Source organism: Trachemys scripta, chromosome 1 (genome assembly GCF_013100865.1).
Source record: "Trachemys scripta elegans isolate TJP31775 chromosome 1, CAS_Tse_1.0, whole genome shotgun sequence".
Lineage (NCBI taxonomy): Eukaryota > Metazoa > Chordata > Testudines > Emydidae > Trachemys > Trachemys scripta.
The window spans coordinates 97,834,176-97,849,615 of record NC_048298.1 but is presented as its reverse complement, the minus strand read 5'-3'; the positions used below and the strand labels follow the sequence as shown (position 1 = coordinate 97,849,615).

Below are 15,440 nucleotides of genomic sequence, written 5' to 3'. Positions count from 1 at the left end.
TCCTTTTCTTTCATTGTATCAGTATTACCTCATTCTGAGCAGGCATGCTGGAGTCCAATAGTAACTGTTTAAATTTAATTTGAATGAATAAATCTCAGGAAGAGATGGCGGGCCGGATGGTTTTACTAGGTCGCTAATCAGATAGGCAAACTTGGCTCTTTCTTATTTTTCTCCCAGACAATCATGAATATAAGGTTACATATTGTTGGGCCCCTTTTAAGAATTTTTCATACAGTAGGTTTTGTTGCCGCTTATGAAAGTCCTTTCGAGGAAAGGTCAGCTCTCACTTATCTGCAACTGCATCTGTAAAGACAGTTGTTAAAAGAAAGTTGTGTGTAATATTGATACCTGGTATTTGTTACACATTCATTCAGAGGAGGTTATTCTTCTACCTTATCATGTCCTTCATCCCTTTCCTATCAACTGTTGCTTTAAAGTTTATGGGTGGAATCCTGGTCATTGACTTCAGTGGGTCAGGAGTTCATCCTCAGGCCTGGGTTATCCCACAGTAGGACCAGAAGTTCATCCTGAGGCCTGTGTTATGCCCCAGTGGTGTGCTAGGTAGTTTGAAACTTGTACATTTCTTAAAGGTTTCCCACAAACACATTTTTAAAAGAAGTGGGCTTGGACCATTGTTTGATTCTTCAAGGCTCCTCTGTGCCTGTGATAGTGCAGAAAAACCAGCAAGAAGGGGAAGCCTTTTGTCCAGCTAATATATTTTGTTTTGTGTAATACTCTAGGGCCAAAAGAGCCCCAGGCACTCTTGCTAAAGACCACTAGGTCCGGGAATGCAAATAGCAGAAATGGAGAATTTCAAAATCCATCCAGGGAACTTAATCTAGTGGTAAAATCAGCTGGGTGAGTTAGATTGGTAAATGTATCTATTTTCCCTCTTCTTTAGACACTTTCTGGACGAGACATTGAGTATCATCTGTCCAATGCCAGCACACTGTTTTATGAAGACTTGACCAATGGGACTACTCTTCAAACGAGGATAGGGAAAAGACTCTTAATTACATACAGCAGAAGCCAGGGTTACCAAATCCCGACAATGAAGAAGGTATCTGTGTTAAAAATAATTCTGCTGTCCTCACCCCTCTCCACCATCTTGTCCTTTGTCTTGCTTATTAGCAAGCACCACACAATCCAGGGTAGCATTGCCCGAGGGAGAAGCAGCAAGCCAGGAAACTGCAATGATTTCTAGTGCAAGTTATTCAGCATTTCATTATAAGGTGCTGTTGAGTTACAGAAAGCTTGAAACGTGGGGTGGGGGAAGATGGGGTTGGCCAATAGCGCCAGAAGCATGTAATGGCGCAGTGCAGGCTTGGGCCTAACTTGCACCTCAGTGTGGTAGGAGAGCTGGAGCGCAGTGGGAGGGGGGAATGGCATTTAGTTTACTACTAAGGAACATTCTTAGTTCTTGATCAAAAATTTTCATTAAAAACAAAAATGGACCACAACTGGCCTTTTAGAATGAACATTTTCACAGAAAATTGATTTTTTTTTAAATCGTTTCTGCCATTTCCTAAAAAAGCTGACACCACCTCTCCCCAACAAAACCAGAAAAAGTCAAAACAGAAAATTCTTAAATTTTGGAAAAAATGTACATTTTCATTGATGGTAAAATTTTTCACCTTCTGCCCCAGCTCGAACACTTTGTATGACAGCAGCCTCCATGTAGGAACTCCGTTGGGCTAAACTCTGGCTGCATGTGTAACCCACACACCTCCTGGGTGTGGTGTTGTGTCTCATCTAGTGGCACCAAGACCACTTAGAGAGAGAGATTAATGAGTTTGCTCTACTGCGTTAGCTTATAGGCAGTTGGCTTTTAGCTCATGCAGTAGCGGCTCATTTACTAAGTTCCAGAGGTTCCAGGTTCGATCCCGTCTGCCGATGACCGGGGTCTGTTGGCGTTACACATGCATAGCAAGAGAGAGTCCTTGCCCTAAAGAGCTTGTCATCAAGTAAGACTCTTGCAGACAAGCTTCCAAAGAATGTGTGTCTAGTGTTCCTTGGCTAGAACAGAAGTGTGGGCTTCTGAGGAAAGTGACACATGGGGAATAAATGAGAGCTGGAAAGAAGATTGCTCTGGAACCCTTCCCTCACCCCTATCTCCAGAAAAACATTCAGAGGTGACAATTACAGCGTATCATAAGGAATTTAAAAATAAAATTCCACCCTCCATTCCACTCTACTACCCCGTTAGAATATACTATAACGGGCAAACCATTGTCTCAGCACAATACTAAAATAATCTTTTCACTGCCACTTCCCCCTTATCTGACACTTGAGTAGAAAATAACCAGAGATCTATTTGGGGTGGGGGGTTGCCCTCCTTGAACCTTGGTCTGTTGGGGATGGGGAGGTGTGTTTTTCCAGTCCATGTGTCCACTGGATTTTGGTCTCCAGGTGATTTGCAATATGCAATCCTCCACCCCTCTGTTTAAAATCCACCCAGAGATCATCCAATTTATTTTCTAGTCCCCTTGAGGCTTCTCGGCATGCACATGAATGAGCATGGTCCAAAACACTGGAGTATGCTCCTGTCAAAAAGTATACTCCAGCACACACAACTGTATCCCTACAAAGGTGTCTAGCCCTTTAAATACAGGTCACATGTTTGTACAGTTATAAGCCAACAGCAGGCTGCATACCAATCTTCAACCAGCTGAGTTAAACCACCTTCAATTTTCCTAGTTACAGCAGTGCCTAAAGGCGTGTAAGAGTGGAAGGGAAATGAAGCAGCTGTCTTACAAGTGTGCACCCTCCATTCAGCTAAGCACTTGCCTCTCTCTAGCATGTTGAAACAGCCACCCAACACACTTTCAAGGCTTTTTAAATGAGCACTGATGGGCTAGTAAAAGTAGGGAAGATTGAGATTATAACCTAGGCAGTAACAGTAATAGTTTTCCTATTATAGTGTCTGTTTCACTTCTTCCTTCTGGTGGCAACATTACATTTGTGTTTGCAAAACTGAAAATGCTTTAATCTAATCCCCAAGGCCCTGGCACAGATCCACACATTCACACTGGAGGACATCTGCATAGGGAGTTATTTAGAGGTTAAGCAAACACCTGCATCCACACCCTATCGGGCCATAGAAACGGACGTTCCACATGAAGTGGCTGAGCCCCTAAATCTTTCATAAGAACCTTCATGCTGCCAGGAGAGACTATAACTCAGAATCATGCTGGGTGACTTCTACCATCTCTTGTGTAGTGCAAACGACGGTCCACGGGATATGCTTCTGTATGTAGAAAAGGCTGCTTTGCTCACTGTTGTCACAGCAACAAATTGTGACTTACTCACGAGCAAGATCATCTGCGCTAATTCTTATTTAAAATATAATGCTTTAGACAGGGTTTAACACTGCATGTGGTTCTAGAGGGACTAGAAAAACAAGTAAAGATGACTAGCCTCAGCCGGGCCCCACATACAGTGAGTACAGGTCTGGGGTAAGAGAAGCTGTTTGCAGCTTCCTGATCCTGGAGCCAAGCAGAGTCCAGTTTGCCACTGGCGTCACTGAGAGCAGCCCTGCCTCACCAGCCAGAGATTGTCACATCCCCCTCCCTCAGAAACTCCCCTGGCACAGCTCTATAGTGTAGGAAGCTGGATGTGCTACATCTACATCAGTGAAAGATTCCTCAACAGTGGAAGAATCACCAGATGGTGAGATCCTGCTCCTCTGTGCCATAGCAGCAGGATAAAAGGGACCAGACAGAGGCCCAGGATGGTTCCATAGGTAGCAAGAGTTCAAGATGAGTTTGTCAACTGCATTTAGAACAGTCTGGAGTGACTGTAGGACTGGTTGATCCATAGCCCATTACTTCTCCCTCTTCATCTCCAGATTGTCCATTCAACTAGAGCCCAGGGAAGCAGTGACCAAATGCTGCCATCCAAGACCTGTTCCATGGTCTATATGAAATGAGTTGGTGGGCTGAGACTGGTTGACAGGTGTCCACCTTGAAGTGCCACCAGCACAAATAGTATTTAATGATCGCCTCAGCAGAGAGCCAAAAATTGATGGGCATGGAGATGACAATGCTCCTGGCCAGGGTTGAGATACAGTGGCAAGGGCACAAGGAGACAGTTGTCCTATTGCTCCCAGTATTGTACTTTGCTATTGAGTCAAGATTGTCAGTTTCATAAATCACTAAAAACATGACACAGATAAAGGGACAAAATAAATTTCCTGGCATTGTCCATTCCTGGATTTCCACTCCTGTTGGTTAGCTGTAGCCCAGAGGAGCCCTCAGAGGGTTTGAGCAATTGTGGGCTGATGTCCAATAACCAGGTAGGGTATTTTCTTTAGGCAAATGTATAATTACACAAGAAGAGTCTCCCTCTTCCTTACCTAGGGAAATAAGGTAAGTGGGGAACATGGAGACCTGGGAGATGAGTCGGAAATAGGAGGGAGCGTGGGCTATAACGGCAGAGAGAAAGGAGGGTCAGGGCAAAACTGGGAGGCAAGATCAAATCAGTATCTTAGATGCCTATACACAAATGCAAGAAGTTTGGGTAATAAGCAGGAAGAACTGGAAGTGCTAATAAATAAATAGAACTATGACATTGTTGGCGTCACCGAAACTTGGTGGGATAATACACATGATTGGAATGTTGGTGTGGATGGGTACAGCTTGCTCAGGAAGGACAGACACGGGAAAAAGGGAGGAGGTGTTGCCTTATATATTAAAAATGTACACACTTGTACTGAGGTGGAGATGGACATAGGAGACGGAAGTGTTGAGAGTCTCTGGGTTAGGCTAAAAGGGGTAAAAAAACAAGAGATGTTATGCTAGGAGTCTACTACAGGCCGCCTAACCAGGTGGAAGAGGTGGATGAGGCTTTTTTTAAACAACTAACAAAATCATCCAAAGCCCAAGATTTGGTGGTGATGGAGGACTTCAACTATCCAGATATATGTTGGGAAAATAACACAGCGGGGCACAGACTATCCAATAAGTTCTTGGACTGCATTGCAGACAACTTTTTATTTCAGAAGGTTGAAAAAGCTACTGGGGGGAAGCTGTTCTAGACTTGATTTTAACAAATAGGGAGGAACTCATTGAGAATTTGAAAGTGGAAGGCAGATTGGGTGAAAGTGATCATGAAATCAGAGTTCGCAATTCTAAGGAAGGGTAGAAGGGAGTACAGCAAAATAGAGACAATGGATTTCAGGAAGGCGGATTTTGGTAAGCTCAGAGAGCTGATAGTAAGGTCCCATGGGAATCAAGACTGAGGAGAAAAACAACTGAGGAGAGTTTTTCAAAGGGCCACTATTAAGGGCCCAAAAGCAAGCTATTCCGCTGGTTAGGAAAGATAGAAAATGTGGCAAAATACCAGCTTGGCGTAACCACGAGATCTTGCATGATCTAAAAAATAAAAAGGAGTCATATAAAAAATGGAAACTAGGACAGATTACAAAGGATGAATATAGGCAAACAACACAGGAATGCAGGGGCAAGTTTAGAAAGGCAAAGGCACCTAATGAGCTCAAACTAGCTGCAGGAATAAAGGGAAACAAGAAGACTTATTATCAGTACATTAGAAGCAAGAGGAAGACCAAGGACAGGGTAGGCCCACTGCTCAGTGAGGAGGTTGAAACAGTAACAGGAAACTTGGCTTCTTTGTTTTGGTCTTCACTGAGAAGTCTGAAGGAATGCCTAACATAGTGAATGCTAATGGAAAGGGGGTAGGTTTAGAAGATAAAATAAAAAAAGAACAAAGTTAAAAATCACTTAGAAAAGTTAGATGCCTGCAAGTCACCAGGGCCTGACAAAATGCACCCTAGAATCCTCAGGGAGCTAATAGAGGAGGTATCTGAGCCTTTAGCTATTGGAAAATCATGGGAGACAGGAGAGATTCCAGAAGACTGGAAAAGGGCAAATATAATGCCCATCTATAAAAAGGGAAATAAAAACAACCCAGGAAACTACAGACCAGTTAGTTTAACTTCTGTGCCAGGGAAGATAATGGAGCAAGTAATTAAGGAAATCATCTGCAAACTTGGAAGGTGGTAAGGTAATAGGGAATAGCCAGCATGGATTTGTAAAGAACAAATCATGTCAAACCAAACTGATAGCTTTCTTTGATAGGATAACGAGTCTTGTGGATAGGGGAGAAGCGGTGGATGTGGTATACCTAGACTTTAGTAAGGCATTTGATATGGTCTCGCATGATATTCTTATCAATAAACTAGGCAAATACAACTTAGATGGGGCTACTATAAGGTGGGTGCATAACTGGCTGGATAACCGTACTCAGAGAGTTGTTATTAATGGTTCCCAATCCTGTTGGAAAGGTATAACAAGTGGGGTTCCGCAGGGGTCTGTTTTGGGACCGGCTCTGTTCAATATCTTCATTAACGACTTACATATTCAGAGGGGTAGCCATGTTAGTCTGAATCTGTAAAAAGCAACAGAGGGTCCTGTGGCACCTTTGAGACTAACAGAAGTACTGGGAGCATAAGCTTTCGTGGGTAAGAACCTCACTTCTTCAGATGCAAGAAGATGACTTGCATCTGAAGAAGTGAGGTTCTTACCCACGAAAGCTTATGCTCCCAGTACTTCTGTTAGTCTCAAAGGTGCCACAGGACCCTCTGTTGCGACTTACATATTGGCATAGAAAGTACGCTTATTAAGTTTGCAGATGATAAACTGGGAGGGATTGCAACTGCTTTGGAGGATAGGGTCATAATTCAAAATGATCTGGACAAACTGGAGAAATGGTCTGAGGTAAACAGGATGAAGTTTAACAAAGACAAATGCAAAGTGCTCCACTTAGGAAGGAACAATCAATTTCACACATACAGAATGGGAAGACACTGTCTAGGAAGGAGTATGGCAGAAAGGGATCTAGGGGTTATAGTGGACCACAAGCTAAATATGAGTCAACAGTGTGATGCTGTTGCAAAAAAAGCAAATATGATTCTGGGATGCATTAACTGGTGTGTTGTGAGCAAGACACGAGAAGTCATTCTTCTGCTCTACTTTGCGCTGGTTAGGCCTAAACTGGAGTATTGTGTCCAGTTCTGGGCACCGCATTTCAAGAAAGATGTGGAGAAATTGGAGAGGGTCCAGAGAAGAGCAACAAGAATGATTAAAGGTCTAGAGAACATGACCTATGAATGAAAGCTGAAAGAACTGGGTTTGTTTAGTTTGGAAAAGAGAAGACTGAGAGGGGACATGATAGCAGTTTTCAGGTATCTAAAAGGGTGTCATAAGGAAGAGGGAGAAAACTTGTCCACCTTAACCTTTAATGATGGGACAAGAAGCAATGGGCTTAAACTGCAGCAAGGGAGGTTTAGGTTGGACATTAGGAAAAAGTTCCTAACTGTCAGGGTGGTTAAACAGTGGAATAAATTGCCTAGGGAGGTTGTGGAATCTCCATCTCTGGAGATATTTAAGAGTAGGTTAGATAAATGTCTATCAGGGATGGTATAGACAGTATTTGGTCCTGCCATGAGGGTGGGGGACTGGACTCCATGACCTTTCCAGGGCCTTTCCAGTCCTAGAATCTATAAATCTAAATTTTACTTTGCTCCTGAAGTCAGGAAGGTCAAAACTCAGTGCCCACTGTTCTTTTTCTTGGTTAGAATGAGACCAGATACGTGGATGGAAAATCTATTCTTGAATGGGATATCATTGCTTCCAATGGAGTAATCCATGTCATTTCAGAGCCCTTAAAAGCTCCTCCTCCAACTGTAAGTATTTGTTGTTGTTATATGTTTTGAGATCATTGCTGTCAGTTGTGAATAACTTGTCCATACAATCTTCCTACAATTCCTTAAAAGTAGCCTGTCAGTTGCATTCTGGTTTTATTTCCAGGTTAAGAATTTACTTTAGTATAAATTGAATTTAAAACTCAAGGACAAAGTTATTGGTAGAGTTAGTCAATTTTTTTTCCCTGATGGAACAATTATCTGCTAGAAAATGCTGATTTGACTGAATCAAGTAATTCTGTGGGAATTTGTCAATTCCATTAAAACTTCCTATGGAAGCTTCAGCTGCCCCAGATCTGTGGCTCCCCTGAAGCTAGCTCGGATGCTGGTTTACCACATCAGAAATTTTTGAAAAATTCCATTTTGGTTCTTCCAAAATGGAGTTCTTTGAAAGTTTCTGTCCTAGGGAAAATTTTGCATTTCTGATTTTTCATTGCGACTCAGAACAAAAACAATTCTGTGACATTTTCTGCAGGATGGAAATTCCAATTCCCACACCATTTAGATTAGCAGATTATCACCACAAATCATACCAAGAGAGCAAGGCTCATGAACACACCTATATTCTCCTTTCAGTGTGTGCAAGTTTGGCACTTTGCCATATTCTGAGCAAGATCACCCTAAGAGCTTGTCTACACATAAGTTGTACTGCTCTAACTACAGCTTAGGTGTAATTGTACCAGTTTGACCTTCTCGGTCCAGTTAGAGTGGAACAACCCCATCTGGTGTCGGTGCAGTTATACGGCTATACGCATTTACAGCAATGGAGCCTGTCCCTGTACAGAAAGGGGACTCAACTATTCCAATCGAAGGCATCTTTCTACTATATAACTGCATCCACATTAGGGGTTGTATTAGTGTATGTATTTTGATAATAGTTCACACCCCCAGCTAACAGACAGAATGTGTGTGTAGACCAGGATTGTATCATTCCACTCCCACACACTTACCTGCATGCAAATTCTATTGCAGAAGGCTACATTTCCCACCTTTACAGTACAATTGTCTGACCATGTTTTTTCATAAGAAGGAACCTTCCCTGGGGAAAGGGATCGCTGGCTGATCAATGAGCAGCTTGGATTCTGTTAGAAAATGAGGGTTTGTTTTAACCCATGTTTATGAGGGTCTTAAACCTGGGAATTCTCAAGCACAAAAGCAGATCAAGAAGAATTAAACGAGAGGCAGCATCCCTGCCTTTTACCCAGCACTCATTCCTCTCTCTATGATCAGGCTTCTCTCCACGCTGGATTTGGAACAGGAATATTCTTCGCCATCATCCTGGTTATTGGAATCGTGGCTTTTGTCGGGTACTTCAGATTCAAGAGGAGAAATATTGGCTTCCAGTATTTCAAGGTAGGAGGAGGTTGAGTGTGAAATTGAATGAGAAGGGGTCAGCACCTTCTCATGCCCATCCCCAGTTAGGGGCAGATACAAGCTACAATGCCCATCTTGTTTGGGTCTGTCTTCAAAAACATCCTTCCTTGTTACTGTGCTAGTTAGTAAATATGCTTGTTTGCGTCAAACCACCCCCCAACGCACACGGCTGCCTCTATGTGCAGGGTCAAAAGCTCCGTTCCTGAGAATCTAGGGGCTGTTCCTACACTTGGAGAGAGGCAAAGTCTCTTAAAATGGTCGCAATGGAGCTTTGCCCAGGCAAACCAACAGCCTGCACAAGAAATCTCCCAGCTTCCCTCCCACCCCAGCCCGTTTACCTCAAAACCAGGACAATCTCTGCAATCAAGGGAGCACAAGAGCCTAAACAATGAAGCGGCAAGGCCATGCCCATCCTAGTCAACAGCAGTCCTGTGTGGGCCACGTGCTCTGTGGGGATGCAGTGTGCATGCTGTCCTGCACACCAGGGTGAAACTGTGCTTGCCTGAGGCACAGTCCTCCCAAGAACTCTCCCTAGGGCAGTGTTCACACCCACCCACCCACCCACGGCTCCCAGCCTTGCTCTAAGCTTGTATTCTATAGCAGCCCTGCCACAAAGTCCTATTTCTCCAGCTCACCTAGACACACAGCTTCAGGAGGCCATTAATTTGGAAGCCTAACTATGCCCACTTAAGTGGACCACCATACAATACCCTCATTTTACCGCCAACCATCATGCTAGTCCTGGGCTTGTCCAGCATGACAAGTGACAAGTGAGTGTTTGAACCAAGATTTGATAGCAAGGAAGGGCAGAGATTTAGACAAGTTAAAACATTTGTTAAGGTTCTAAAAAGTACCCTTAGATGCGATATCTAACATGGAGCCAACCAACACCGCTTAGCTTTGCACAATGCCTTCACAGGAAGCAATCTAGTAACGAAACTATTCAGCCCAAGATACAAGGATGGATGGGAAAAAAAGAATGTAAAAGGTTCATGTGTAAGGATCAATCCGAAATTTTTTCCCCCAGAAACAGCCAGTTTCTGTCCCTACCTATCATACATGCCGACTTCCCCTCTGCCCAGTGGATGCCAACCCAACTCTGGCTCTGCCCCTACCCTGCCTCTTCCCACCCCTATTCCACCCCCTTCCCCCAAGTCCCCGCCCCACCTTTTCTCCGCCTCCTCCCCCAAGCACGCCGCATCCCCGCTCCTCCCTCTCCCTCCCAGAAAGTCCTAAGCACCGCCAAACAGCTCTTAGGCAAGCGGGAAGTGCTGGGAGGGACGGGGAGGAGCAGGGACGCGGTGCGCACAGGGAAAGAGGAAGTGAGGCGGGGACGGGGGGAGCTTGGCTGCCAGTGGGTGCGGAGCACCTGCTAACTTTTCCCTGTGTGTGCTCTAGCCCAGGAGCACGCACGGAGTCCGCGCCTATGTTACCTATTCTAGCTCCTGCATATAACACGAATAGTCCTTTAGGATTGTAAGAGGAATATTGACCAATGGAAATGTGATTTATTCGTATTATGCACCCAGAGGCCCAAAGTGAGACTGGGAACCCGGTCTGCTAGGCATGGTACAAATAACACTCCCCATGCTAAAGCATTTGCAATCTAAGTAGAGAAGACAAAGGGGAGGGAGTGGGAGGGTGGGAGAGAAGAGACAAAGGGATTTGCTTAAGGTCACGTAGTAGAGCTGGGACCAGAACTCACGTCAGCCGAGTCCAAATCCAACGCTCTAGCCATTAGACCACACTGCCTCCAGTCACTACACCAATGCAAATTACTTGGTTATGTCCCGCAAAGTCAATGAAACTCTGAATGCCTCACATGATATGCCAATGCAGAATGATGGATTTTAAATGGGTGTATGGTTTTATACAGTCAAAAGAAGACATAGATGTAACAGCATTAGACAAGCCACGGCTTTCAAACATCACAAATCCCTCCTATGAAAGTTCTTCTCCTCCTCCACCTGAGCCTACCTACGATCCTTTCTCTGTAAGTTTTCATTTTGATTTTGGAGACTATGATAATAGTTTAAGATCGTGGAGATGGAATTCTGTAATGGGACAGTGTCTGTCAGGAAGGAGGGGGGAATAAAAATCCCACCATTGCTACCACTGGGCCAGCTCCACCAGTAGCAATAGTGGGACTCTAGATCACTCAGCAGCATTTTAACAACCAGAGCTAGCTGTAAAAGACACTGCAGTTAAAACACTGGTAGCTGCTAGTAACTTGTCTATGCAAACATTCCCCCGGTCCTCAGTTATTGCCTGAATGGTAGAAAGGATGGGAAATGTGTAGAAGAGGCCTTATTTTTAAAAATAAGGTTTCCTTATCTCAGCTGCAGATACCTTATAGCAGTGATTTTCATCCTGTTCTGTACAGTGACCCCATGTAAGAACAGATGTTCCAGAGTGAATATTCCTATAAAAAACTTGCATGCTGCTCTTGTATCAGTTTGACGGTCATTCAGCAGCATTTTACAAGCCTGCTGTTACACTCGGACAAAAGTTTGCAATAGCAAGGGGACACAAATATTTGGGGCACTATGTAATCCCTCCCTCCGCCATAATAATTGCAGGGAAAGGTTAAAGAAACTGAAGGCAAGTGGGGTTAGTCCTTATGGTCCCGATTCAGCAAAGCACTTAAGCATGTGCTTAAAAATCCTATTGACTTCAGTAGAACTAAAGCCTGAGCTTTAAAGGCTTTGCTGAACTGAGGCCCTTATAGGGCCGATGACTCAAGTTTACTTTGCCTCCGTTCATGGTGGCTGGATTCAAATAACATGATGCAATGCTGTTCTGGATGTAGGATGAATGACATTTTGGGGGAAATCTCTCACTGAAAAGAATCTGGAATGCAGTTTAATGTTTGTGCTGGGTTTTGGATTTTCTATTGCACTTGCGGTAGGCACAATAGGTACAGAAATTCACTGTCAGGGAAGTTATAGATTGGACAATAGAGTCTGATACTTCATTTATATTTTATAGGATTCTGATGAACAGCAACTTGTAATGTGTGGGCCTCACGATCAGTTTTGAAGACAGAAGTTGGAATTATCAACAATGAAAAACATTTCTCTACAGTCTAAAATTAACATTTACTGTGAATAAGCCCTGCCTAAGCACTTCAGGGAAAAAAAAAATACTTTTTACAATTTTTTTTTTTTCCAAAGTGTTTAAAATGTAGTCCTAGGTGTGTAAGACAGAGAATTTGCTGAAAAGTTGGTTGCATGCAAGGAATATCAAGTTCCATTTTAAACAAATACAAAACTAACGTAGAAATGTATTCCTCTGCCTAGGAAATGTTTAAAGGTTATTTCTATTTAAGGACATACCAGTTGCTAGACAACAGCCCACGATGACTTACAGTTTTTCAGAACACCATGTAGCCACTTTGATTTACGATGCCCGTCTTTCTGTAAAGAGATCAAACTGCCTCTTAAACACATAGTCCTGATGTCCTCTGATGACCGTACTTGGAGGATGTACTCTGTTTGCGCTACCCTTGTGTCTTTATATCTAATTTTGTCTTGGGGTCGAATCCAGAAGTGGCTGACGAGCAAAAACTGCAAATATTGCTTAAGGCTTATGACCTTTATTTTTAAAATTGTTTGATCTTAACAATGCTCTTCCTTCTAAAAAGTGAACTAACTGTGAATGCAAGCACAGTATATCTGGTTTGCCCACTCTGAGCCATTTATGGATTCTTTGTGTCATTGTTATGAAGAAGAAATATTCATTGTAGAGGAATTAACGAGGAATGCAAGTCATGTATGACTTTAACCTTGTTTTGTTCTTTTATTTCAAGTCATTTTTGTGCAGAATAGGCATTCTGTTTGTTTACTGCCTGCTTTGCCTACCCTGTTCACTTTTCAGTGGTCTGTGTAAAGTTTAAAAAAAAAAAAAAAAAAAAATCTTCTGCATTGTCTGTGTAGTGTATTTGTGTCAACTCAGTTACACACGAGATGCAAATTTTAAATGAACAGTAATAGCAGCTGCCGTTTCTACATGTACTATAGTAAAATAAATAATGAAATAAGGTTGGAGGCAGGGAGGTGGGGAAATTCAGTCTTAATGCTGAAGCAAGTCTCCAGATGACTGGAAAGGCTACATAACACAGTAAACCTCAAGGAGAGAATTTTATGTTTGTGATAGCAGTGGTGGTAACATTTCATTTCAACTACACCTCTACCTCAATAGAACGCTGTCCTCAGGAGCCAAAAAAATCTTATCGTGTTATAGGTGAAACCGCATTATATTGAACTTGCTTTGATCCGCCGGAGTGCGCAGCCCCGCGCCTCCCCCCCCCCACCACCACCACTGCTTTACCGCGTTATATCCGAATTCGTGTTATATCGGGTCATGTTATATCGGGGTAGAGGTGTATATAGTTATTGGCATTCTCTTCTCTCTTTCATAACAAGTCATTTTTTGTGTAGCATGGGATTACTTTCATATAACTATCCCAGGATCTTTCAGCAGATTAAGCAATACAAGCAAACCACATAGGTTACAGTATAGTGTATGTCTACAATATAATTTAACACCTGCAGCTGGCCTGTGTTCGATGGCTCGGGCTTGGACTGCAGGATTGTAAAATTGTGGTGTAGATGTTCAGGCTGACATGGACAAGCCACAGGTGTTTAATTGCACTGTAGACATACCCAGCATTTGTTGATGTAGTCAGGCTCATGTGAGGAATTCCAAGTTTAAAGGGTAAATGACTGAACCAGTAAGGCAAAGACTACAGTTATTTTCATGTCTATCCCCTCTCTTCCTGTTCTCCAACACACACGTTTTTACTTAACTTGAATTTAAAAAAATATCTATGATAGTTTTTCCACTTAGTGGGCCCAGCTAATAAGCTTCCTGCCACCCCCTCCCTGTCATCAGAAAGATTAAGGCTCTTTAGAGACCTGATAAAATACATACAAAAATAAATGCAGCAATCATTAAATATTCTTCACATAAAGTAACATTTTCTGATTGTTTATTAACCAAACTATTAATTTTTACACTTCTGATTTAGAATCAATATAGACAATTCCTCTCACTCTGGTTCAGTTGAAATATACTCCAAAAATGGATATAGATACACTGCATTTGAAACATGCTGTAAAATCTGCATGAGAGAAGTGATGTTGGCAGTGTTAACGGGAAGGAGGTACACTGAAGCATATTCATGTATTTATATTTTTAAAAACACTTGTTTTACATTCATATTGTATACGGTTTGCTTGAGCACTAATCCCCTGTAACAAAATGTCATGCAATATAAATTAAAAAAAAAAAAAAATCATACTAGCTGCTTTCCCTCAGCTCTCAAAGCAATCAACATCAAGCATAACATAACATTTTACTGTATTTTAAGTTAGGATGAAGTTTTTCATCTTGAAACAAAATGCACAGTAAATAGACGGATAAAATATTCCCACACAACAATTTCACTGTTCTTGCTTAAACATGCTAGCAGTGCTCAGAAGGACTCACTCTACCTCAATTTACAAGATTAGGCAACAAAGGTTCATGTCAAGAGCCATAAGCATCAAAGTGTTCGAACAAATGTAACCACTAAATTTTTAAAATGTGACATTAGTACCAGCAGATAATAGTTAAACCAGATGGAAAAGGTATACTGACTTTATTTTCTCTTAAACTAGTTATGCTCTGCGGTACAAATACTTTATAAAGCACTTTGCTATCCTTTGGGATATGAAATGTGCTATGTGCAGTAACATCAAGTTTTGTTCCATTTTAGCATGATAACACACAAATTGACATTGGCAAATTAAGATTACCCCTCCTCCCCAAATTTCAGCATACAAAATAGACTAGATATCAAGTTATGTAAAATATTAAATTAACTAGATCTTGCACTGTCCAGCCAACAACTCACCTGATAAAGCTAGATTAGGTACCAGTGGAAGTTTATTCTTCTCTCCAGCAAATAACACTAGGACAGTCAGTGGAACTCAAACATTTCAAGTATAGTCTATTCATATGTATAAAGAAGTACCTAACCCCCTAGAAATATTGCACATAGCCTTGGAAACCAAGCTAGAGAAAACTTCAAACAATGCTATCGTATTAAACCTCCACGGCCAGCAATAGATTTATTTCAAGCATCCAGGTTTAAAGGAAACTTACACTGGATTTGTGCAAGCAGTTTTTAAGTGTTCATTTTGCAAACATGCTTTTTAAAATGTGAAAAAAATATTGCATATGAAAGCCAAAAGTTCATTTACCCGATGGTAGCGGGGCAGTTACCCCACTCCTGGGATAGAAGGAGTGAGGGCAGCTGAGGGAGGCTGGCTGAGTAGCTGACCATAGGTGTGGTCAGCTCAAT

General features: G+C 42.3%; 1 protein-coding gene across 1 annotated transcript in view; it reads left to right on the top strand.

Moving 5' to 3' along the window:
• STAB2 (stabilin 2) overlaps positions 1–13,022 on the top strand; it is a 139,260-nt gene extending 126,238 nt beyond the window's left edge. Inside the window, exons 65-69 of the mRNA XM_034778700.1 lie at positions 902–1,060; positions 7,595–7,702; positions 8,951–9,073; positions 10,971–11,087; positions 12,083–13,022. Coding sequence (XP_034634591.1) covers positions 902–1,060; positions 7,595–7,702; positions 8,951–9,073; positions 10,971–11,087; positions 12,083–12,133 — 558 coding nt within the window. The 3' untranslated portion in view covers positions 12,134–13,022. The remainder of the gene's footprint in view (positions 1–901; positions 1,061–7,594; positions 7,703–8,950; positions 9,074–10,970; positions 11,088–12,082) is intronic.
• The last annotated feature ends 2,418 nt before the right edge of the window (positions 13,023–15,440 follow it).